The sequence below is a fragment of the Chiloscyllium plagiosum genome, unplaced genomic scaffold, assembly GCF_037043375.1.
Source record: "Chiloscyllium plagiosum isolate Xiang-an unplaced genomic scaffold, Cpla_swu_hap1 HiC_scaffold_17, whole genome shotgun sequence".
Classification (NCBI taxonomy): domain Eukaryota; kingdom Metazoa; phylum Chordata; class Chondrichthyes; order Orectolobiformes; family Hemiscylliidae; genus Chiloscyllium; species Chiloscyllium plagiosum.
In genome coordinates, this window is record NW_028270155.1 from 58,544,697 (window position 1) to 58,571,851 (window position 27,155).

At 42.8% G+C, this 27,155-nt stretch overlaps 1 protein-coding gene across 5 annotated transcripts in view; it reads right to left on the minus strand.

Moving 5' to 3' along the window:
* The window catches only part of fhod1 (formin homology 2 domain containing 1), a 320,810-nt gene that overhangs the window by 274,780 nt on the left and 18,875 nt on the right, over positions 1-27,155 (minus strand). For 4 of the 5 annotated variants that reach the window (XM_043707127.2, XM_043707126.2, XM_087995958.1 and 1 more), the window contains exons 2-3: positions 22,709-22,815; positions 4,737-4,801 (exon numbers count right to left, since the gene is read on the minus strand). In XM_043707127.2, coding sequence (XP_043563062.2) covers positions 4,737-4,801; positions 22,709-22,815 — 172 coding nt within the window. Of the gene's footprint in view, positions 1-4,736; positions 4,802-22,708; positions 22,816-27,155 lie in introns of those variants that run through there. The other variant, XM_087995959.1, reaches the window with a different exon arrangement.

Below are 27,155 nucleotides of genomic sequence, written 5' to 3' on the forward strand. Positions count from 1 at the left end.
GTAAAGAAACATGCTCCACAACAGCAGCTCTGGTGAATTTATTTCAGGATATAAATATACTCAAGTGAAATCCAATACCAGCTACCCCTTCGACAACCCCCCACAAAACTGAACCAACATTATAGTTAAGCCGTATCTATAACCCTCACCAGTAATCTATTTTCATTTATCTCTCAGCCCTGACCCACAAGCCTCATTCCTGATGAAAGGCTTATGCCTGAAACGTCGATTCTCCTCCCCGGATGCTGCCTGACCTGCTGTGATTTCCCAGCAACACACTCTCAACTCTACTCCATTTCAAGCAAGCTGAAAACCCAACTGATTATCTTTACCTCTCCTTCCCAGACCAGGAATATTTCGGTCTTGCTCTTTCTGTGTTATGATTTGGAGATGCCGATGTTGGACTGGGGTGGACAAAGTTTTTAAAAATCACACAACGCTAGGTTATAGTCCAACAGGTTTAAGTGGAAGCACTAGCTTTCAGAGAGCTACCCCTTCATCAGGTTTAGGCAGAGGTTTGACCTGGGCATTGTACCATCAGTAATTTTTTAAAATTGCTTGCAAAATGTGTAATTGTACTTAAGAAAGTTTGAAATGGCTTTCAGAGGTTACATCAATTGTAAAAGGTATCAATTTTACCTTTCTTGGAGAAGAAGAGGTCCATGAAACCTGGTAACCCTTAACCTGAAAATTGTACCATCAGGAAGGAAGTCAGAGTGCCGATGACACGTGGCCAAATACAAAGGAGATTTGTGGACACAAAAGGATAACTAAAATCAGAGGAAGGGAAGATGATAAAGCCTCAAGTCTGAAGCGGACAGGGTAAAAAAGATGAACGTATGCATTTGTTTTGTAAGCAAAAGTGCAAATCACTCTGAGGGAGAAGTTAATTTTGTTGTTGGGTAAACAAGGATTCGAGAGCTCACTAAGGCTCTGTGAGCTAGTTAAAAAGACCTCGAACCTGGAAAGCTGTGTCAATAGCTTGGTGATGCGAAAGTGTTTATTCGCCAAGGTGGCCAAGCCATGAAGCTGGGTTTTTGTTTTAGATTACATTATATTACAGTGTGGAAACAGGCCCTTCGGCCCAACAAGTCCACACTGACCCGCCAAAGCGCAACTCACCCATTCCCCTACATTTACCCCTTTACCTAACACTACAGGCAATTTAGCATGGCCAATTCACCTGACCTGCACATCTTTGGACAGTGGGAGGAAACCGGAGCACCCGGGGGAAACCCACGCAGACACAGGGAGAACATGCAAACTCCACACAGTCAGTCGCCTGAGGCGGGAATTGAACCCAGGTCTCTGGCGCTGTGAGGCAGCAGTGCTAACCACTGTGCCACCGTGCTGCCCACTGGACCGGGTGCAACAGATATAATAGATGACATTGGTAGAGGTGCAGGTGAATTTCTGACGGATGTAGAAGGATCCCTTGGGACCTTGGGCGGAGGTGAAAGGAGTAGTGTGGGCGCAGGTTTTGCACTTCCTGTGGTGGCAGGGAAAGGTGCTAGGAGTGGGGTGTGGGCTGGTGGGGGGTGTGGACCGGACGAGGGAGTGGTGGAGGGAATGGTCTTTTTGGAACGCTGATAGAGGTGGGGAAGGAAATATATCTCTGGTGGTGAAGTTTGTTTGGAGATGGCGGAAGTGGTGGAGGATGATGCGCTTTATGCAGAGGTTGGTGGGGTGGTTTTTGAGGACCATGGGGGTTCTGTCCTCACCTTCGACCCCACCAACCTCCGCATAAATCGCATCATCCTCTGCCACTTCTGCCACCTCCAAACGGACCCCACCAGAGATATATTTCCCCCCCCACCCCTATCAGCGTTCCAAAAAGACCATTTCCTCCACCACTCCCTTGTTAGGCCAACATCCTCACCAGCCCACACCCCAGTCTTAGCACCTTTCCCTGCCACCACAGGAAGTGCAAAACCTGCGCCCAAACCACTCCCTTCACCTCCGTCCAAGGTCCCATGGGATCCTTCCACATCCGTCAGAAATTCACCTATTCCTCTACCAATGTCATCTATTGTATCCGTTGAACCCGGTGTGGTCTCCTTTACATTGGGGAGGCAGGACGCCAGCTTGCAGATCGTTCCAGAGAACATCTCTGGGACACCCGCACCCACCAACCTCACTGCCCCGTGGGTGAACACTTCAACTCTCCCTCCCACTCCATCAAGGACATGCAAGTCCTGGGCTTCCTCCACCACCTAACTGTTACTACCTGACGCCTTGAGGAGGAACACCTCATATTCCGCTTTGGGACCCTGCAACCACACGGGATTAATGTGGATTTCAACAGCTTCCTCATTTCCCCTCCCCCCACATTATCCCAGTTTTGAGTCTCCAACTCAGCACCACCCTCCGGATCCGTCTATTACTGCCCCCTCTGACCTATCACCTTCTCCCTCACCTTCATCCACCTATTGCTTTCCCAGCTACTTCCCCCAACCCCACCCCCCTCCCATTTATCTCTCAGCCCTGACCCACAAGCCTCATTCCTGATGAAGGGCTTATGCCCGAAATGTCTATTCTCCTGCTCCTCAGATGCTGCCTGACCTGCTGCGATTCGAGCAACACACTCTCGACTCTGATCTCCAGGATCTGCATTCCCCATTTTCTCCTTGTAATGGAGTGGACTCTATTATAAAGTGCACGTGTGATGGTTGTTGGATGACAATGCTTAACGCCAATGCCCACCATGCCATATTCCTCCATTCCGCTGCTGTGTGAGTTTCTTAGGTCCATGCATGACAATAGTTTCCAGAACCAGAAGTCAATGCTTCCACCCACTGAACAGCATGTGCAGAGCCCCCAAGGACACAATGAATAAGTGCTGACTGTCCAGGCTCCTGCCTGAAAACCAATGACTCTATTGTTAATCATTGCTCAGCTGGAAAAGCTGCAGCTATGTCCAAGAAAGAGAGAGTGTTGGACCACAGCACTCTGACTGTGAACACCAAACCCTACCAAGCCTGAAGTATCAGTGCACTCCTCTACAATGTTAAGACTTGGACGACATTTGCTAGCTCAGTAGTCAGTCTAGTGCTATTGTCACGGGATTAGTAATCCAGAAATCCAGTGAATGTTCTGGGATCTCGGGTTCGAATCTGACCATGGTTGAATTAAGAACAAGACACATCTGCAGCATTTCCTGGCAGCATAAGGTCACCAGCTCTGAGGTCCTGGAATGTGCTAATTGATATACTCATTTTCTAAATCAATGAAGTCTGTACCAGCTGAACCATATACATGGAATATCTGACAGCCAAAGGACTCTCTGTACAGTGAACTGGGTCACAGTCTCTGAATGACTGACGCCAGTAATCAAAATGTTGACAACTTTAACCCTAACCCTATTGGCACTGATAAATGGGCAACAGTCACTGATGTCCTCTGGAAGTGGACCTTCTAGAAGAGCATTGGAAGGGGGGAGCAGAAAACCAATATTACATCTGTAAAAGATATGCGCCCTGAGAAAAAGAGGCCAGCGAACTGTGTACCTTCCCAGCCCACTGGCTTTCTCTACAGTAAATGCAGCAAAGACCACCAGGCTAGAATGGGGAGCTACTCCAGGTGATGGTTCACACAGAGTTTTTCAGCACTTTACAAAGCATCATTTCACAACATAGAGGACTGCCAATGATGGAGTATGAGACACTCTTGTTTCAACATCAGAACACTGCCATGCTGAATGTATCACATTTTAGAGAAGATGCTAAACCAAGATGCCAACTAATCTCTTAGGATAGAAATATAAACTATCCCAGCTCTTTTTTTTTAAAAGGAGAGCAAGGAAGTTTTCCCTGCGTCCAGGCCAATATACATCCCTCGAACAAATTACTGAAACAAATTAATTGGCCTTATCTCATTGCTGTTTGTGGGATGCTGCTGTCTACATAATGGGCCCCACTATTTTTGCAATTCAACAATGACTGCAGCTTAAAAAGTACTTACCTGTCTATAAAGCACATTAAAATGTCCTCAAGCTGTGAAAGAAGCTACATAATTCTAAATCTTTCTTTTAAAATATTGCTGAACTGCAGTTGAGAAATCACTGGTGTTTAGAATTGGAGAAGAAAGTAAATTGGAAAAACTGTCAGGAAAACAAAAAAATAACATGCAAGTTAAACTGCATTTCCTTTTTGGCATATCTAGTTGATGTATTTATACATTCAGGACATTATGTTTCATCTATGGCAACCGATAAAAGGGATCATTAAGCAAGGCCCCAGCTGAGGTCTGGGTACAGACAGCAGAAGCAACTGAGACAAAAAGTCAATCTGGGTAAATGGAAAATCTCATGTAAATAGCAATACATTACATGCCAAGATAATGCAGTAATGCATAAAATTAGCCCTCAAAAGTAACATTGTCCCTGCCTTTGGCAGTGCAACAAGATCTCTGAAGCATAATGATGCCAGTCATCATAACATCTAGCCATATTAGAACCAGCTGCTGAATAAGTCATAGATATCCAAATAACTCATTTTAATGGTTACTCTATTGCAATGCACTATATTAATTCAAGCGTTACAAACAACAAGTCCATATAGTTCCACACTAATGTTTCACAAATATTCTTGGAAAGTTGGAGAATCTAATGTGAAATATGATTTTTCTTTTAACTCAAAATATAAAACAAGAGCCATATCATGAGAAAAAAATTACATGGATGGGTCATGTTTGTTTTGTAAGTTCCAACACCTGCAAACGAAGAATATTTCACTCACCTATAATGGCATGAACTCTTACAGAGAGCTGGGTCCGAAGGATTATGGTAGGTCGTCTCCCTTTACTGAATGAGAAAGAGATGATTCGTTAGTCAACTGGAATGCCAATGTTTTTCTGCTCCTTCTGTTTAGTGTACAGTACTACAGTAAACTCCTCTGTGTGAAAACATGCAATAGTTGAGCAGCAAATGCATGTTAATAAGACTGGAGGCTATTTGCCCCACCAGAAATAGTTACAGGTCTCTTGGTGAGCACAGTGTTTCAAACTAGGTGGGTATTCAGGAGGCCTGACTGTTCAGCAAAACATCAGAGACCCACAACCCCAAGCATACAACTCTCTGTGTGACAACTCTTGCCATGATCCAGTTGCTATTAAAATGGCATCAGCAAAGGCAAGCCACAACAAATCATATTTCAAGCTTTGTGCATCATGTATTCTAACAAAGCATTTTAAAATTAGGACCATAGAGATGTGCAGCACAGAAACAGACACTTCGGTTCCAACTTGTCTGCATTGACCAGATATCCTAAGTTAATCGAGTCCCATTTGCCAGCATTTGGCCCATATCCCTCTAAACCCTTTCTATTCATATACTCATCCAGATGTCTTTTAAATGTTGTAATTGTACCAGCCTCTGGCAGCTCATTCCATACGTGCACCACCCTCTGCGTGAAAACGTTGCCCCTTAGGTCCCTTTTCAATCTTTCCCCTCTCACATTAAAACTACGCCCTTTATTTGTGGACTCCCTCACCCCAGGGAAAAACCCTTGGCTATTTACCCTATCCAGGCCTCTCATGATTTTATAAACCTCTATAAGGCCACCCCTCAGCCTCTGATGCTCCAGGGAAAGTAGCTGCAACCTATTCAGCCTCTCCCTAAAGTTCAAACAGTCCAACCCTGGCAATGTCCTTGTAAATCTTTTCAGAACCATTTCTAGTTTCACAACATCCTTCGGATAGCAAGGAGACCAGAATTGAACGCAGTATTCCAAAAGTGGACTAACCAATGTCCTGTACAGCTGCAGCATGACCTCCCAAATTCTATACTCAATGCTCTGACTAATAAAGGCAAGCATACCAACTGCCTTTTTTGCTATCCTGTCTACCTGAAACTCTACTTTCAAGGTTAGGAATGTATTATGGCTTTAAGTTTAATTTATATTTCGTGTGTTAAGAAGGGAGGCATAGCTTAAGTTTCATTTTTAGAGCTGTTCTTGAGAATTTGGTACTTGCAGGTTTGTTTCCAGGCATATTTAATGAGGCTTGACCCTACAACGGATAGTGAGTACAGCTGAGAAGATCATCAGGCTCTCTCTTCTCTCCATTACAGACATTTACGCTACACGCTGCATCTGCAAGGCTACAAGCATTGTGGAAGACCCCACACAGCACTCATTCAAACTCATCTCCTTCCTCCCATCTAGCAGAAGATACCAGAGCATACGGTCTATCATGGCCAGACTGTGCAACAGTTTCTTCCCCCAAGCCGTCAGGCTCCTTAATACAGTATAATCGGACTCTTTCCCATCTGAAAGTCTTTCAAATTCCTGCTAGTAAAATGCTTATTATCAATCATTCTTCTATTACACTGTAACTTGAATTATTTTGTACTTCTTGTGCACTTTATGCCATGTACAATTGTATAGTTTGTGCTGCCCATGTAGCATCTTGGTCCTGGAGGAACGCTGACTCATTTTTATTGTATCAGTTGCATATGGTTGAAATGACAAATAAAAGCTACTCTACTCAGTTAAAACAGGAAGTTGTTATTTGCCCACAGGTTTTTAAACGCAAAACATTTTACATACTCCACACATAATCGGACCATTCCTTGAACATTATACCATGGTATTCTGGTGCAAAGGTGTTTTGGTGGGGTTGGGGAGGGAGATGTGCAATGAGAAGAGATCCAGTATTCATTAATAACCATAGAATTGTACAATACAGAAGACGACAGACAACTAACATGGAAGAGAAGCCCAAATTCTTTGGCAGACACATAAATATTGAAAAGGGTTGGGGAGGGGGCTTGGTTGGGGTAGTAAATGAATATTTTGCATCTGTCTTTATCAAGAACATCATGTTACTGGACCACAATGAAACAGGGAGCAAGTCAGTCAGTCACCAGAAGGGTTCAAAATTGACAATGAGGTATTGGACAATGAGGTATAAGGTTGAAAAATGTGTTGCTGGAAAAGCACAGCAGGTCAGGCAGCATCCAAGGAGCAGGAGAATTGACGTTTCGGACAGAAGCCCTTCTTCAGGAATGAGGAGGGTGTGCCAAGCAGGCTAAGATAAAAAGGTAGGGAGGAGGGACTTGGGGGAGGGACGTTGGGAATGCGATAGGTGGAAGGAGGTTAAGGTGAGGGTGATAGGCCGGAGAGGGGGTGGGGCGGAGAGGTCGGGAAGAAGATTGCAGGTCAAGAAGGCGGTGCTGAGTCCGAGGCTTGGGATTGAGATAAGGTGGGGGAGGGGAAATGAGGAAGCTGGAGAAATCTGCATTCATCCCTTGTGGTTGGAGGGTTCCTAGGCGGAAGATGAGGCGCTCTTCCTCCAGGCGTCGTGTTACCGTGGTCTGGCGATGGAGGAGGCCAAGGACCTGCATGTCTTTGGCGGAGTGGGAGGGGGAGTTAAAGTGTTCAGCCACGGGGCGGTTGGGTTGGTTGATGCGGGTGTCCCAGAGGTGTTCTCTGAAACGTTCCGCAAGTAGGCGGCCTGTCTCCCCAATGTTTGGAAGGCTACATCGGGTGCAGTGGATGCAGTAAATGATGTGTGTGGAGGTGCAAGTGAATTTGTGACGGATATTGAAGGATCCCTTGGGGCCTTGGAGGGAAGTGAGGGGGGAGGTGTGGGCGCAAGTTTTGCATTTCTTGCGGTTGCAGGGGAAGGTGCCAGGAGTAGAGGTTGGGTTGCCAAGATGCTGGGACTGAATGATACATCCAGGGATACTGGTAAAAGTGAGGGTGGAAACTGTAGGGGGACTGACCTGAGTATTTCAGTTTTCTTAAGACTCAGGGTGGTACCAGATGACTGGAGAATTGTAAACATTAAGGAGAAAGTGAGGTCTGCATATGCTAGAGATCAGAGCTGAAAATGTGTTGCTGGAAAAGCGCAGCAGGTCAGGCAGCATCCAGGGAACAGGAGAATCGACGTTTCGGGCATAAGCCCGAAGAAGGGCTTATGCCCGAAACGTCGATTCTCCTGTTCCCTGGATGCTGCCTGACCTGCTGCGCTTTTCCAGCAACACATTTTCAGCAATTGTAAACATTACCCCTTTGTTAAAAAGGGAGCTTGCAAGAATAATTTCAGTAAATATTGGCCAATCCGCAGTGCGGAAACCTCCAGAAACAATCATTTAGGAGAGAATTAATAGTTGCATAGACAAATGAGAGTTAGCTCGGGATGAGAATGGATTTCTCCTCATTCACTAAATTGCTAGAGTCTTTGAGGAAGTAAAGAGAGAGTTGGTGAGAGTGTGGACTTCCAAGAGACATTTTCTACAGTGCCATAAAACAGACTTGTAAGCAAAGTCACAGCTTAAGGAATAAAAGGGACAGTGGCAACATGGATACAAAATTGGCTGCGTAACAGAGGAAGGTTTGCACAGGTGTTCTCCAGAAAGTGATATTGGGACCATGTTTTTCCGGATATGTATGAATCATCTAGATCTTGGTGTGCAGGGGACAATTTCAAAATTTGGGAATGATACAAAACTTGGATGGCTTGTAAACTGTGACAGTGTTGAACTTCATCAGGACGTTGACAAGCTGGTGGAGTGGGAAGGTAGATGGCAGATGAAGTTCAATCCGGACAATTGTGAGGTGATACATTTTGGTATAAGAAACATGGAAAGACAATAAAATGTGTACTATTCTAAAGGTTTTATTAATAGGACCACAGAGTATAACAGCAAAAAGGTTATGCTGAACACTTGTCAGATCCCAGATGGAGAATTGTGTGCAGTTGTAAGTGCCACACTTTAGGAAGGGTGTGAACACATTGGAGAGAGGGCAAAAGAGACTGGTTCCAGGGGTTAGACACCAGTTATGAGGAAAGATTGGAGCTATTGCAACTGTTTTCCTTGGAAAGGAGAAGGATAAGAGGAGATTTGATCGATGTTTTCAAAATCACAAGGAGTCAGTACAGAATAGACAGAGAGTAACCATCCTTATTTGTATAAGGAGTTGAAAATGAGAGGGTGCAAATTTAAACTAGTTTGCAAAAGAAACAAGTGTGATTTGAGAAAAATGTTTTTCCACACAGTGAATAGTTTGGGTCTGGAATACAGGCTAGTGGTGGGGGCAGCAGGTTATGAGAATGCTGTTCCTATTCAAATAATGACCCAATGTCAGGATAAAGAGGGAAAGGCAGGAAAATGGCAGTAAGTTATAAATCATAGAACAGTACAGGCCCTTCGGCCCACGTGTTGTGCCGAGCATTATGTTAATCTAAGATCAACCTGACCGACACACCCCTCAGTTTACTGCCAGTCATGTGCTTGTCCAGCAGTCGCTTAAATGTCCCTAATGTCTCTGACTCTATTACCACCGCTGGCAGTGCATTCCACACACCCACCACTCTCTGCGAAAAGAACCTACCTCTGACAACTCCCCGATACCTTCCTCCAATCACCTGAATATTATGACCCCTTGTGGCATCCATTTCTGCCCTGGGGAAAAGTCTCGAACCATCTACTCTGTCGAGATTAATCTGTACACCTCTATCAAGTGACCTCTCTTCTTTCTTCTCTCCAGTGTGAAAAGCCCCAGCTCACTCAACCTCTCCTCATAAGACAAGCCCTCCAATTCAGGCACTCTGCTAAATCTCGTCTGCACTCTATCTACATCCTTCCTATAATGAGGCAACCTGATACAACCTGAACTGGACACAATATTCCAAGTGTGGTCTAACCAGGATTTTATAGAGCTGCAGCAAAACCTCACAGCCCTTCAACTCAATCCCCCAGTTAATGAAAGCCAAAACACTATATGCCTTCTTAACCCCCCCTATCAACTTGAATGGCAACTTTGCAGGATCTAAGTATGTAGACCCCAAGATCCCACTGTTTCTGTCTTTAACCCTGTATTCAGCATTCAAATTTGACGTTCCAAAATGAATCACTTTGCATTTATCCAGGTTGAACTCCATCTGCCACTTCTCAGCCCAGCTCTGCATCCTGTCAATGCCTTGTGTAGCCTGCAACAGCCCCCCCCACACAATCTACAATACCACCGACCTTTGTATCATTGGCAAACTTACTAACCCACCCTTCCATTTCTTCATTCATTTATAAAAAAAACTACAGAGAGCAGAGGCCCAAGAAAATTTCCCTGCAGGAGATCACTTGGCACTGACCTCCAGGAAGAATATTTTCTATCCACTCACTGTCTTCTTTTGGCCAGCCAATTCTGTATCCAGACCACCAAATTTCCCTGTATCCCATACCTCCTAACTTTCTGAATAAGCCTACTGTGGGGAACCTTATCAAATGCCTTACTGAAATCCATATACACCACTTACACTGCTCGACCTTCATCAACTTGTCTCGTCACATCCTCAAAGACCTCAATATGGCTTGTGAGGCATGATCTGCCTCTCACAAAGCCATGCTATTTTTAGTCAAACTATGTTCTTCCAAATACTCAAATTCTATCTCTCAATCCTTTCCAGTATCTTGCTTACCACAGACATAAGACTGGCTGGTCTGTAATTCCCAGGGATTTGCCTATTCCCTTTCTTGAACAGAGGAACAACATTCTCCTCACCTAGACAGGGGACGAAACGTCTGCAACACAAATTCCCAGCATGGCGAACAGAACCACAACAACATTCACCTCCCTCCAATCATCTGGTACTACTCCCGTGGAGAGTGAGGAAGCAAAGATCATTGCCAGAAGCACAGCAATCTCATTCCTCGCTTCCTGTGGTAACCTTGTATATATCTGGTCTGGCCCTGGGGACTTACTTGTCTTGATGATTCCCAGAATTTCCAGCACATCCACTTTCTTAATATCCACTTTCTTATGATACGCATTTGGTCGGCCAGTTCAGACAGGATGGGACAAATGGCCTCCTTCTACACTGCAAAACTTCTGTGATTCAGTCTGTCATGAGAATATTGAAGCATTGAAGGAACTATCCAAATTTGCCAGACTGCCCTGTTCTTTCACCATGGCTTTGTAATGGTACAAAGTATCTGTCCTTCTCATTTAGGGTTCCAAGAGAAATCTTTTCCTAGATTTTCTTAAAGCCAAGAGTCACATGCCCTGCCTAATTGCTTGGTTCAGAACCAACCCCATTTAGCATCAGTGAAAGTTCTTAATTTCATATTATGCCTCCCCCTCCCTTGACAGCCCTGTTCCTGATCAACCACCAATGGCTCCTGCTAAGACTACATTAATCAAGACATTGAAGTAGGAAAACTGAATATCCACTTTCTTACGATACTCATTTGGTGGCGCAGTGCAGTCACAATGTTTGGAGAATGTATAGGATCTGAGGTGACGCTCACTGGCTAAGAACAAGATGTAAAAAGCAGCCAATTGGACACAGTGGTGGAAGACTGCTGAAACCCATGGAAATATAACCAGATGTGACTCAGCACCCAGAGCAGGAAGGAACATTTCAAAATAATTACTTTGTAAAATTCCACACAGACCGAGATGCCTTAAAAATCAGTGTTGCGCCTTATTCTGAAATACTCCTGCATAATTCAGAGTCAAAGTTGGTTTATTTAGTAACACTACATGACAGATCACATGTACAAATGAATAATCTCCATATGACTCGGGTGAAATCACTTCAAGCAAGCCACAGTTTTCAGGCTTCCTTGTCAAAGCCTGAAAAAATGTGCTTGTACAGCATCATGTCTGGCAGCATTTTACATCTCCTCTTTGTGGTCGCACTGCATACTTTTATCCAATCCTGCAATTATCAGTCTTTTAACCAATATACACAAAATTAAACTATTCCAGTTTCAAGATATCTTGCTGCCCTGCTCTAAACTTGCAAATAAACTTCAATAAATAAAGTTGCCCATTCAGGTAAAGAATCCTCTTATGCGATTTTCCAACGCATAGTAGTTAGCATATAATTATGTTCACCCCAGAGCTTCAAAGAAAATCAGTTTGATCTGTTTGAAGCACAAGTGAAAATCAGAGTATGAAGTAATACTTTCCATGTAGGAGTGCCAACCATTCTGCACTTTGAACCCCATACACCTGTATAGAGACGTCTTGACTACATGTTGTTTCCATCACCATTCATTCAAGCTTAGCTACTCCAAGACAGCATCCAACTTAACAACATGAGCAAACACACAGAAACAACACTGGTATAATCCAGGCATCAGTTTAGTTTGCAAAATTGGTGTATTTAGATAATTGCAACCTTTTTCAACTGGTAGTACTTGGATAATATCTACTGAAAGTGAGCGGATTGGAACTGTGCTGCTAGTTTGGCCTGGATTTCTGATGAAGTAAACTCAACACACTGCCAGACAAGTCGCAGTTCTGTTTGATGTTACTGAGGAGGTGATGAAAGGTTAGTTCTTCATCAATATTAGATGAAGTTCTAAGTATTACAATTGCGCTTAATTCACTTCACACCAGTTGTGACTTTCTCTCTCTAAGTGGTGCAAAAATAAAAGTCTCCAATGAGCTGTCATATTATATCAAATCCAGGCATGGTAATTCTGCTGGAGTGCTATAAAACGCAGGTTAGGCATCAGCTGGAGCACAGCGTGCAGTTCTGGTCACTACAGTATAGGCAGGATGTGACACATCAGAGGAGTTACAGAAGGGATTTACAAGGATGTTGTTGAAACTTTATTGCTGGAACAGCACAGCAGGTCAGGCAGCATCCAGGGAACAGGAGATTCGACGTTTCGGGCACAGGCCCTTCTTCCTGAAGAAGGGCCTGTGCCCGAAACGTCGAATCTCCTGTTCCCTGGATGCTGCCTGACCTGCTGTGCTGTTCCAGCAATAAAGTTTCAACTTTGATCTCCAGCATCTGCAGACCTCACTTTCTCCTTTACAAGGATGTTGCCAAGAATGGAGAATTTTCAGAATGAGCAAAGTTTTGGAAGACTGATGTTGGTTTCTTTATGCAAGCAATTTAATCGGGATGTGTGTAATTAAGAGCTTCCAAGGTAGAATGAATAGGAAGAATATCAATAACTGACAGGTTTAAAGCAACAAATTTGAAATGAAGATCATCAACAGTTGAAGAACAATGTTTTTTATAGATGGTGATCTCGGGTGTGGAATTGACTACCCAAAAAGGATTGATAGAGGCAGAAGCACTAATCACATTAAAAAGAAATTTGGATACACTGACCAACAGGTCTACAGACCAAATGCTAATTAGTCCTTTAAAGGTTAATGGACAGGCTATTTGCAGACCTCAAACAAACGAGGGAATGGATTCAAATGCTGACAAGATTTCAATGGAACAAGTACCTCAAGTAATTTATTACTCCAAGTGACTGATCCAACAGGAACTTGGAGAACAGAGGACTGGAAAGGACTCAGTTGGCCATCTGGATCATTAGACACAAGCAATGGGTATGTTGGGATGGCTTCCAGCCACATATTGAATCCCTGACCACAACTGGGCCAGATACAGAGAATTCAGGACTGGTTATGCTTACATAGTGGTTGCTAAGTTATCATTGAATGTGAGTTTATTTAAACCTGATGCAGTTTTGCACATCAACATTTACTTCCAGTGTTAGTTGTTTCTTTTCTTGATGTTTTCCCCGACCCCAAATTAAACACTAAGAACATTCCTAATTGGTCTGCTTTTCTGTGTCTGTTTATAAGCAGTGTGAGAGGATGCAGACTGGTTGAATGTGCAAAATAATTCATTGTGTAGCATTGATTCCATAGCTTGATATTTATTTCCCTAGCTCATTTTCAAGCTAGTTCTTATGTTTGACATGAGCAAAGGAACTGCATCCAGCTGGCATCTTTGCAAGGCTGGCACACTTTACATCCACTATGTGGCTTATAGTTCCTGTCTTCCTTTGCACTTCTTGTGAAGGTGCAACAGAAAGCTAAGGATGGATTTTGAATCTCCATTAATGTCAATGGAAAACCAAATGGTGTCCACATCCATCTTGTGTATTCCCAGTCACGAAAATGAACAGAGGATTAGATGTTTGTCTCTCAACACCAAATCAAACTACTTATTTCTTTTAGGACTGAATATATGTAAACAACGACTAGTTAAATCTATCGCAATAGCAGTCCAACTGTTACAGATGTTGTACCAGCCAATTGCCCTCCAGAGCAGATTGGGTCCAAAGCACACTGTGATTGGGACACTGTGCTTTGGACCAAACTGAGAAGCCCAAACCCAACCCAAAATTGGATTCAAGCCATGTACAAAGGTTCCAGGATGAGCCACAGTATCTGACTACCCATCATGCCTGACTGGTGACATTAGCTGTGGGCCATCTTGCCGGGGTGGTGATAGCTAGGTTCTGGTTGGCAGAGTCAGGCTAGGTGAAAAGTGCCAATTCAAGGTTGGCACTTGTTCAAGGAGAAATGGGAAAACATTCCTGTTCCTCCTGGATCCAATGATCTTTGGAAGAAGTCCCCTAATCACTCATTCTTACAGATGCACAGATTACAACTTCATTCTGAAAGTAGGAAGAGGTGTAGGAAAACACAATTCCTAAACTGGAGGGGACAGTGAAATGCACTCCGTCGAAGGCACTCCTCAAGCATTGCTTCAAAGGTAAGTGCAACATCTAGTGTCCTTCTGAGGATTATGGATAAGCAAGTCGCAGTTTCCCACACCAGCCTGAGCTGATCTCAAACAGAGACTAACTTTCCTCAGTTAGGGTGAAGAACAATAAAACACTTGCTTTGTTCCCATCGTTATCCAGAGAGTCCAAACTGAAAACCTTCACAAATATGGTGACTACAGGGACAGACCTTCCTTTGCCAACCCATTTCAAACATTCACACTCCAAACATTGACAGAAGAAAATGAACCAGATGGCAGATTCAAGTCAACTCCTGGGGGCAAAGTGAATTCAATCCCTCTCTTTTCCAATAGACAATGAACGTGTTGGCATCACCCATGTGTGTCCACCTTTGCCAGATCTCCAGGTTTCACTCCCTCCAAACAGACTTCCACCTGGTCACTGCAGCAAAACAGCTCTTATCAAAGTCACTATTGACTTTCTATGTGACACAGCAAACCTTCCATCCTTTTTTTGACTTGTTTGCTGCCTTTGACACAGTTGATTCACCATCCTTCTGTAATACCTCTCTACTCTCACCCAATTGGATGGGACCTCACTGCCCTGTAACCATTCTTCCCCTATTGAATTGTGACAAGAGTACAACTGACATTGGTTCCTTAACCTGCTCCCATGCATTCTAATCTCTGGCTCTCCCAGTGATCTCTCCCTGGTTCCCTCCCCAACACACTGCCTTTGGTGACACTGTCATCAGTTCCTGCTCTAACTCATCACCATCCTTCTTGTTGCTTCCACTGTCTCAAATCTGTCAGACTGTCTGTCTGGTATTCAGGACTGCATCGAGAGAAATGGTCCTCCAATTAAATATTGGGAAGACTGAAGCCGTTGTCTCGGTCTCTGCCACAACTCCATTCCCTAGCAACTCACTCCATCCCTCTCCCTGGTAACCATCTGAGGCAGATCTAATCTCCAAGAGGTCACTAAGACCATTTCTATCTCTTTGACGTGGCCAATCTACCCAGAGCTCTGCACCCACCTCATTAAATCCTCAACCATGCTTTTGTTACCCCTAGATTTGACTATTCCAGGCAACTCCTGGCTGGTTTCCCAAATTTAACACTCTGTAAACTTCAGTGCATTCAACATTCTTCCACATATCCAATTTGTATACTGAGCTAAGTCCCATTCACACATTACCCCCCACGTTACACTGGCTCCTGCTTAAAAATTCTCATCCTTAACTTTAAATTTTTTCATGGCCTGAACGTCCTCCATTGCAGTAATCATGGGATATAATTCTGATCTTCAGGGCATCCCTGATCTTAACTGCCACAATACTACTGTTAGCTGCCTCAGATCTAATCAATTAAGATCCGTCCTTACACCTCTCCATCTCTCACGTTATGATGCATCATAAAACTGACCTCTTTCCAAACCCTTACCCACCCTCTCTCCTTATGTTGTTCTATGTCAACTATCATACCTGTGGGGATTAGTTACAATAATGGTGTTACATAAGTTCAAGTTATTGCTGAGACAGTTAGCTAGATTTTCAACTTATCATTTGAGCTTGAATTTCACTTCCATTGACTGACTGCAAGTTTAAAATGCACTCTTCAAATGAGAATGAAGGAGAAAAACAGGATGGAAAATAAATGGAGCATATTGAGCTACTAGATCAGTGCAACCAAAATCAATTAGTTTGCACATTCCACCAGTCTGCATCCTCTTTCATTGCTCATAAATAGAGGCAGAAGAGCAGACAGTTTAGGAGTGTCCTTAGTGTTTAATTTGGGGCTGGGGAAGACATCAAGGAAGCAGAAAAGAAACAACTAAACTGAAAATAAATGCTGATGTGCAAAACTGCACATTCTATGGTAACATAGCAACCACCATTTAAACACAACCAGTCCTGAATTCTCTCTATCTGGCCCAGTTGTGGTCAGGGATTCAATATTTGGCTGGAAGTAGTCCTAACATTCCTGCTTCTAATGCCTAAAGTGGCCACAGTTTTATTAATTCTAAATTAGTTACACAATCTTTGGCACTTAAAGCTATAGTTTTCAATATAAAAAGTATTTCCACTACTGATTGAAATAAATTTTGTCATGCAGATCAAGTCCCAATCTGTTTTCCTATCACTGTCACTCTTCCCCAAAGTTACTCAAGAACCTAAACGGGTAATAGTTCTTCTTTAAAAGCTTGTACTTAGATATTTTAATATTGCAATTGCTTAACTAAATCCATGTCAAAACAGAAATCACTGTCTAATTATACCAAGCTCAGCTATTTAAAATGCAGGACGATTCTTCTTTTGCATTCCTAACCTCGTAATGATAGGAACGGTGCTCACGTGCAGCTTGTACAGATGCCTTGATGTTTCCTGCACCCGACAAACCTTAAGCTGTACAATGGTCAGGACAAATGAGTCATCATAGCACAACATCCTACTATCTTCGCGTGTCAAGAGTATGAGTTTTATAAATAGTAGTTCATAGAGTCATACAGCATCGAAACAGACCTTTAAGTCCAACTCAACCTTGCTGACCAGATATCCTAAACTGACCTAGTCCCATTTGCCTGCATTTTGCCCATATCCCCCTAAACCCTTCCTATTCATATACCCATCCAGATGCCTTCTAAATGTGGTGATTGTACCCGCTTCCTCTGACAGTATGTTCCATACACACACTACTCTCTACATGAAAAAGTTGCCCTTTTAAATCTTCCCCCTTTCACCTTAAACCTAAGTCCTCTAGGTTTGGTCTGCCCTATCCTGGGGAAAAGACCTTGACCCTCATGATTTTATTAACACCTTTAAGATCACTGCATAGTCTCTGACACTCCAGGAGTAAAAGTCTCAGCCTATTCAGACTCCCCCTATTGTTCAAACCCTCCAGTCCAGGCAACATCCATGTAAATCTTTTCTGAACCCTTTCAAGGTGGGCTGGCACAGTGGCTCAGTGGTTAGCACTGCTGCCTCACAGCACCAGGGACCTGGTTTGATTTGATTGCAGCCTCAGGCAATTGTCTGTGTGGAGTTTGCACCTTCTCTGTGGGTCTGCGAGGGTTTTCTCAGGGTCCTCCGTTTTGCTCCACAGTACAAAAATATGCAGGTTAGGTGAATTGCTCAGCGTTCAGGGATGTGTAAGTTCATTGCATTCGTCAGGGGAAATGTAGACCAATAGGATAGGGGAATGGGTCTGGAAGATTACACTTCAGAGGGGCGGTGTGGACTTGTTGGGCCAAATGGACTGTAGGGATTCTGTAATTTATGAAGTTTCACAACATCTTTCCTGTAGAAGGGAGGCCGGAATTGAAAACTATATTCTAGAGGTGACCTCGCCAATGTCCTATACAGTCACAACATGCTGTCCCAACTCCTGTACTCAACACATTGACCAACGAAGGCAAGTGTGCCTTCTTCACCACCCTGTCTACCTGCGACTTCACTTCCAAGGAACTATGCACCTGCACCCCGAGGACTCATTCTGTAACTCTATGATTCCCCAGGACCTTACCATCAAATGTATAATTCCTTTCCAAACTGCAGCACCTCACATTTATCTAAATTAAACTCCATCTGCCGCTCCTTAGCCCATTGGTCCAACTGATCAAGATCCTGCTATACTCTGAGATAACCTTTTTCACTGTTCACTACACCACCAATTTTTGATGTCATCTGCAAGCTTACTAACCAAATGTCCTCCAGTCACACCCAAATCATGTAAATAAATTGTTGCAAATCTGTTCAGGCAGTGAAAACGGCCATATCAGAGCAAAGTTAAGGATGACAATTCGCTTTCCCAAGAAATGGATATTATGGGATTGCAATGTTCTATAGGCAAAGGGGACTTGGCAATATCATATTTCAGACTTCCACAGACTAGAAAAGACATTTCCATCCAAATGGGTCACTTTCACATCCTAAATGTGAATCAATAGTGTTGGGGAGCTATGGGAGTTGCCTCAGAAAGTAAGCAAGAGGGAATGGTGGTGAAAAATTAAAGCAAATCAAAAAGGTCCATCTCTTTCTGATTCTTGGTCATAATTTCCAGCAGCCAACTACAACTGAGATTGATGTTCTCTGGATTTCTGTCTCAGTCAGAGCGGGGCCAGGCTGCTCGGAGAGTGGCAGAGAAATCAGAAATGAAAAAGGAAAATAACCACAAACCTACTCAAAATCTGATCAAATCTTTTGTTAGAAGATAGAGAATTAAAAATACAATGTTGAAAAGAAACATTATAAATGAATCTCTGTTATGGGCAATGGAAGATTGAAAAGTTGTATACTGTCTGGCTGACAGCCAACTGGTTGGTTCTAACATCATGTATCTGAAAGTGTCTGACAATTAGGTTGCAACAAGATTTGTTTATTTTCATGATCATCATTCTGTCGAGCTAGCAGACTTGATCTTATCCCACTATTTAAGCTTCATCATTGGGATTGGTGAGAAAAAACCCTTTTAAGTTAAGTTGTTTCCATATGGTGGAATATTTTGTTGCCATTGCAAATGCAACATACAATAATCCAACACAGTTTACAAATACAATTCCATTTGAATGGAAAAAGCAGAAACCAGGGACTGTTGCAGGTAGTTTACCAGTGGATGGATTCGTGAGGTGAGCTGGTAATCGACCAAACCTACACATTTTGTTTCCCTTGCATGTTTTGTTAACGTTAGCAATTCCGACAGAACAGCTGCCCAGTTAACATGACTTGACTCTTATATCGGACAGGGAAATTTATCCAGAAGCTTGTTTTATCATTCCACATTTATAGCTAGACACAATGTCCTACCCAACACCATTGTGACTGCACCATCAGTGCAAAGGTGAGAATGGTTTAAGGATAACACATTTTGGGATACACAGTTAGTGCCTTCTTCCAACAGGAACTGATATCTTAAATACTACTGATTTCTATGGTGTACTACTATCTGAGGTGGAGTTTAATGGGAAGAGAGAGACAGAAGATGCGGAAGGCAAGTTGGCAGCCAGCTGACAAACTGAAATGGACCCTTCCCCACAGCCATAATGTTCTGCAGGGTAGGCTAATGCTCAGCCCTTACTCATCAGTGGCAGGACATCCCACTCTCTGCTAGCCAACCTTCACTAGTGGGATGCTGCAAGCAGGCTCAAGATGAAGGGGCCAATGTTTCCTGGACTCGGGTTGGACAGCTTATTGGGTGGGGAGAGCATGAACATCTGAAAAGGAGAAGTGGGTGAGGAGTAGAGCAAGGTTAAATCAAAGTTCAGGTGGGGGGAGGAAGGAAGGTGCCAACTATCACTTGGAATATTGTGTCCAGTTCTGGTCACCCTACTATAGGAAAGATACAGAGGCTTTGGAGAGGGTGCAAAGACGGTCTACCAGGATACTGCCTGGACTGCTGGAGGGCTTGCCTTATAAAAAAAGGTTGAATAAGCTCGGACTTTTCTCTCTGGAGAGGAGGAGGAAGAGAGGAGACCTGATCAAGGTGTACAAAATAATGAGAGGAATAGATAGAGTCAATTTTCTCTGTTCTATGTTCCATCAGGGCTGTACCCCAATACCTAAAGGACACCCCCGAAGAAAGCACCTCACCTACTTTCAGAAAAGATTGGGAGGACAGTTTAGTGAGAGGGAGGAACTGAAGCAAATCTATATGAGCAAAGAAATAATGTTGGGATATTAATGAGGCTGAAGGCTAATAAATGCCTACAGCCTGATAATCTACATCCCAAAGTACCTAAGGAAGGTGACCTCGAAATTGTGGATGCATTGCTGGTCACCATCCAGGATTCTTTAGACCCTGGAACGGTTCCTACAGACTGGAGGTTAGGTCATGTAACCTGTCTATTTAAAAAGGAAGGTAGACAGAAAACAGGGAATTATAGACCAGTCAGCCTAATGTTGGAGATGGGGAAGATGCTAGAGTCCATTATCAAGGACTTTATAGTACAGCATTTAGAAAATAATAGTTGAATCAGACACAGTCAGCATGGATTTATGAAAGGGAAGTCATGTTTGACAAATCACTGGAATTTTTCGAGGATGGAACTAGTAGAGTTGACCAGGGTCAGCCAGTGGATATGGTTTATGTGGACTTTCAGAAGATTTTTGACAAAGTTCCACATAAGAAATGAATATATAAAATTAAATCCCATGGGACTAGGAGTAGTGTATTGAGATGGACAGAAAGTCGTTTAGCATACAGGAAACAAAGAGTGGGACAAAATGAGTCTTTTTCTGAACGGCAGGCAGTGACAGTGGGTACTGCAGGGATCGGTGCTTGGATCCCAATTAATCACAATATACATTAATGATTTAGGTGATGGAACTAAATGTACTATCTCAAAATTTGCAGATTACACAAAAGCTGTGAAGGGTGAGCTGTGAGGAGGAGGCAGAGATGTCACAGTGTGTTTCGATAGGCTGAGCAAGCGGGTAAATGCATGGCAGATTCAGTATGACATGGATAAATGTGAGGGGATGCACTTTGGTAACAAAAACGGGAAGGCAGATTATTATTTGGCTGTAAAATGGGCATCAAAAAGTGTGGTGCTGGAAAAATGCAGCGGTCAGGCAGCAAGGAGCAGGAGAGTTGATGTTTCAAGCATAAGCTCTTCATCAGGAAGCACCACACTTTTTGACTCTGATCTCCAGCATCTGCAGTTCTCACTTTCTCCTGAATGTTAAATGGGACAGGGAAATGTTCAACGTGACCTGGGTGTCCTTACACACCACTCGCTAAAAGTAAATGTACAGGTACATCAGGCACTAAAGAAAGCAAACTGTTTGCCATATTGCAATTACACAGGGCATTGGTGAGACCACACCTGGAATTTCGTGCACACATTTGGTCTCCCTATCTGAGGAAGGATGTTCTTGCTATAGAGGGGGCGAAGAGAGATTGTGTTGGTTAGAATTGTATTCAATGGAGTTTAGAAGGTGAACTGGGATCTCAAAAATCCATAAAATTCTAAAGTGACAAGACACAGTAGATGCAGGAAAACTGTTCCCAATGATGGAGGAGTACAGAACCAAGCATCACAATTTAAGGATAAAGGATACACCTTTTAGGACTGAAATGATGAACATATTTTTCACCCAGAGAGTGGTAAGCCTGTGGAATTCATTACCACAGAAAGTGGTTGAGACCAAAACATTGTGTTTTCAAGAAGGAGGTAGATCCAACTCTTGTGGCTAAAGGGATCAGGGATCAGGGATACTGGGGAATGGGGAGAGGGGGATTAGCGTATTGAGCTCAATAATCAGCCAGAATCTGCCTTGTTGAGACCTTGTTAAAAAAGAACAGGCTGCTCACTTGCGGGAACCTTATTATGGCTTGGCCAGGATAATGTTGAACTTAGTATAAGCTCAGTTTTGGTCCTTAATTATTTATTCAGATAAGGCAGGCAGACTGCCAATTTTAAGGCTCACACACTCCTCGTATCATGGGCCAGTTCACAGATGATTGGTAAGGTGGGGTCTGGGCACTCTCCCTATGTCCAGGTCTCCATGCTGAAAGCAGACCAGCATGGGGCATGTAGAGTCCAGGCCTAAGTGACCACAGCATTTCATTGTACTCTCACTGATGGTCTGTGAAGAAACTTAACTTTGCACAAGTGTGCTAATCAAACCAACTGAAACCATTATATTATCCTTCACATTTGACAGCAGGTAAACCACAAGAAATTAGGTCTAACCCTGTCAAAATAAAATACCAAAAGTATGGAGTTTGAAAGTCTCAAAAGATCATCATGCAGTGGCCAATCAGCCCCATGTCAATTGTAACATCCTGTTGCTGCTCTATGATCAGTACTATTCTTTGGTTTAAAAAATGCACAGCTTATTATTATTGCTGTTACAAGTGAGAACTTCACTTTATTGTTGTTACAAGACTTCCATGTGCTGAGCTGAGGGGTTTCAAAGAATGTCATTAAGGCAGGATGACCAGGGAATAGCTAGTCATTACAGGGAAATTATATGGACCTTAACCTCAATGGAAGCTAAAATCTGCCACAGTGGCACTTTGAAAAGAGAATCTTAACAGGTCTGGCAATATAACTCCAAACCTATTTGTAAAGTGTCTAAAGAATTGTACTGTTAATAAGTAGACTGGTGAAAATGTCAAACTCTCACTTAATGTTAGATTTCTATTGAGTGATCAATTACTCAGCAAAGCTGCAGATTTGCTGAGCACATACTCGTTATATGTTGGATCTTGTTAACTTTTTTTGCTATTTTCATGTTTAGCTCAGTAATTAATTCCTTACCCAACTTCTTCATAGAAACCTTCCAACTCATCCTTCTGCTCATCCAGTGACAACTCCAGATCCAAATAATTCCCATTCGGAGCTATCTGTAGCACACAGTCTTCTAACTGGACAGACAGGAGAAATATAAAAAATACATTATTTTACTTTTACAGCAGGAATATCCAACCTTAAAAGAAGAAAAAATAAAGACTGATATTTATATAATGCCTTTTCTGAACTCAGGACACCTGCAAGTGCTTTATAGCCAATAATGAAGTTGTGATGGAGTAAATATGGCAACTGATTTCCATACAGCAAATTCCATAAAGTCAGCACTGTGAAAGTGGATCAGCTGTAAATGTTAGCCAAGGGAGAAATATTGGCCAGGACAAGGAGGAGAATACTCTCACTCATCTTCAAATTGTGTTGTGGGATCTTTTATCCACCCCCAAGTGTTTACAGGGCCTCTGACATTACATTAGACATGCAGTCCCTATTGCAGTGCGATATTCCCTCAATATTACATTGCAAAGCCAATCTAATCTACCGTACACAAGTCGTAGATACATGGAACATGGAAACAGACCCTTTGGTTCAACTCATCCAGGCCGATCAAGTTTCCCAAACTAAACTGTTCGCACTTTGCTGTGTTTGGCCCATATTCCTCTAAACCTCTCCTATTCATCCAAACCTCTTTAAAACGTTGTAACTGTACCTGCATCTACCACTTCCTCTAGCTGTTCATTCTACACATGTATGAAAAGGTTGCCCAAGTCCTGGAGTGGGATTCAAGCTCTCAGCTTCCTGTGAAAGTGCTACCAAGGCTGACTGAGAAGCCTTTCCGTAAGTGAACAGATCATTCCAATCAGACTGTGACTGCTTGTTGTGTTTGACGTCCTGGAACTTACTACACGCAGTTCCGAATTGAATTTTTTTTAATATAAAAAGTATCTTGTCCCATATTGTCACAGTATCAAACAGTTCAGAACACAAGAGCTTCCTAATTGATTTGCTGTTACATTTTAACAGTAAACTATTTGACACATTAGGTTTTGCAACAGTATGAAACAATTCCTTGGAGTTTACAGCAGTTTGGCTGTATAACAGAGGGCCTTAAATAGAAGAAAGGGAGGACTGGAGATGCTGGAGATCAGAGTCAAAACGTGTGGCACTGGAAAAGCACAGCCATTCAGGCAGTTTCCAAGGAGCAGGAGAGTTGACATTTCGGGCAAAAGCTCTTCATCAGGAACTTATGCCTGAAACGTCGACTCTCCTGCTCCTTGGATGCTGCCTGACCTGCCATGCTTTTCCAGCGCCACACTTTTTGGCCCTAAATAGAAAACAATCATGGACTACTTCTCATGGTGAATGGACATTAAAAAACCTAATTCAAAAATAGTTCATCTGTGAGCAGCTCTTTATTGCAGAATTATATTAATTACTACATTTTCCTTCTCAATAAAAAATATTCAAATTAATAACATTTTTTAAAAAACAATTTGGACTGTGGAATTATAAAACGGAAGAGAGAGCAGGGAATTACCAATTGTGAATAACCTTCCTCCTACATTATTTTGCAAAGATAAAGATGCCTGACTAGCTCTGGTGCTGTACCTAGGTCTCAATCAGATAAATGCATCCACCATATCAGAGCCAGTTCAGTTCAAGAAAACATGGAAACATATGACTTAGGCCTGCAGGTGTGCAAACTATGACTCAGCAGTTACAAAGAGGCAGCTCTCCAATTAGGAATGAACACCCAGCCAAGCTTCTCACTGGTCCTGCAGGGAATATCAATTTGATAATGCAGGCTAAAGGTCTTAAAAACAAGTTGGGGAAGAGAAGGTCCTGGGATATTGTGTGGGAGAGAAACAGTGGGACAAATCACAGATCTTCTCACAGCAAGGACGAAGCAGGGAGGCTGCAGGAGATGTGAGAGAGAGAGAGAGAGAGAGAGAGGGGGGGGGGTGGGGGTGGGGGTGGGAAGGGGGGGGGGAAGGGGGGGGAAGGGGGGGGGGGGAAGGGGGGGGACAGAAAAAAAAGTTCAGAATAAACACTGACAGAGCTAGAGATAAATCAAGTCTAAAAGTCAAACAACAGCCAAAAACTACATGCCAATTGCTGACAATTTCATGTCCTGTGTCCATTTGCTCAATGTTGTGTCTGGCTTCATCCCTGGTTTCCAGAAATGCTGTTGCTTTTCCAGAATATGGAATTCTGCGATCTTCCATGATTGGGGCATTTCAGGAATATCCACCATCCGAAGAGCTGGGATCAGCGCTGATGAGGGGTGAGGCTAACACTATGAACTGGCATTGAGGATATTGCTGAGAGAGAGGAAGGATGATGCTAGTGTGAATTGATGGAGGATGAAGAAACTTGCCAGTCTAATTTCATGGAGGTGAGGATTGAAGGGAGAAGAAAGTATTCTGAACTGATGGAGAGGTGTGCCAGAATGCCTCTCAATATCCTTTAACACATTGAGAAATGTGTGAATTACTGGTAAAACATTATCTATTTTACTATCACAAACTGTCTGTTTTATTGCAGCATTCTATCCACCCGTTGGGAGTCCACTGTAACTTTGTATACTTAACACTTTATTTTTACTTCCACCACATGACAGCAATAGCAACCATTCAGTACAGCAGTTATGGGAGCAGTCACTAATGGTCATCATTATTGTAAAAATCATGTTGCACAGAGAAGTTCAAATTCTGAACTCAGCTGGATCAGGAATCCCAGTATTCATTCTGGCAAGTGGATAAGAAATCAGTGATACAGAATCCAAATGTCAGACTTCTTTTTTAAATGACAAAAAATTGAGAGTAACTACATTTGACATCACATCAGTAAAAAGCGATTCAGGTGGAAGTTGCAATTCCTTTCCTTGATATACATATATAGGTGAATAATGAATACCAATGGCACCATCACTTTGATCAGTTCTTGGGCTGCACTGTCATCTACAGCTATGCCACAATTAAGAGAAGTCACAATGCTTACTCTACCATACAACTGTTATTGTCTTACATCAAGAGGTACTAGAATTAATCCATAACCCTTGAAACCCTTAGTCTAACAAAACATCAGTCAACATCCTGATTGAGCTAGCACCCATGGCAATTTGGGGGAATAGAATTCCAAATATTCGCAGGAAAAAGTGCTCCCTTGATTTCACTCCTGAATAGTGTTAGCTCTAATTCTATAACAGGTAGACTTGGAGTTTTCCAAAATCCCATAAAGGTGTTGGAAGTACTGGGATAAAAATAGTTGTGCTGCGAACTGTACATTTGCTCTGAAGATTAAAGAGAGTCGTGGCCAAGACTGACTAATCAGCATTTCTACTGACTTAAAGGGTTCAGAAAAGATTTACAATGATGTTGCCTGGGTTGGAGGGTTTGAGCTACAGGGAGAGGCTGAATAGGCTGGAGCTGTTTTCTGTGGAGTGTCAGAGGCTGAGTGGTGGCCTCATAGAGGTTTATAAAATCATGAAGGGACATGGTTAAGATAAATAGACAAGGCCTTTTCCCTAGGGTGGGGGAGTCCAGAACTGGAGGGCATAGGTTTAGGGTGAGAGTGGAAAGATTGAAAAGGAACCTATGAGGCTACTTTTTCACACCAGAGGATGGTGTGTGTATGGAATGAGCTGCCAAAGGAAGTGGTAGAAGCTGGTACAATTACAACATTTATAAGGCGTCTCGATGGGTACATGAGTAGGGAAGGGTTGAGAGAGAGTTGGGCCAAGTGCTGGCAAATGGGACTAGATTGGGAAATCTGGTTGGCATGGATGAGTTGGACAGAAGGGCCTATTTCCGTGCAGTACATCTCTATAACTCTAAGTCTATTGTGTTTGATGTTGCAATTGTAATATGCTCACACCAGGTAACAGACTTTCCAAGGCTAACGCAGACAGTGCTTTTAAAGATGGAACCTCTGGTCCAGAAACATCCCTGTGGTTTGTCAGGAGGAATGTGAGTGGGAGCTTGCATTTGGATTGAAAGACCAAATTCATCCAGAGTTAAACAAGGCTGGACAGATTTCCTGGTTTGGACCGGGGGAAGCTCATCCAGGAAAAGAAAACATCAATGCGATCAACAGTGCAAGGATTGCAAAATGGCAGACTGAGAACAGAAAAGAAAAGGAATAAATCCATGGGAGCTAAGGTTCACTTCTCAATTGATAAATATTATTTGTATATTTATGTATAAAAATGCATAGATAAAAATAAAGACAAAGCATTAGTTGGACTAATAAGAAAAGGTATTCCAATCTCTAGTTTAATGTATTAAATTAACTACAAAGATAGTGGTTAGTTCAATGTGTTTTTAGTCTTTTGTTGCTGTACGTTTAAAAGCTAAAACCTTGACTTCCATATTGTGAAGTTGGATCTTTCTGAAAGTTATTGGTCTCTACAGGCATCATAATACACATAAGTATATACACATAGCCATGCACCTTTATT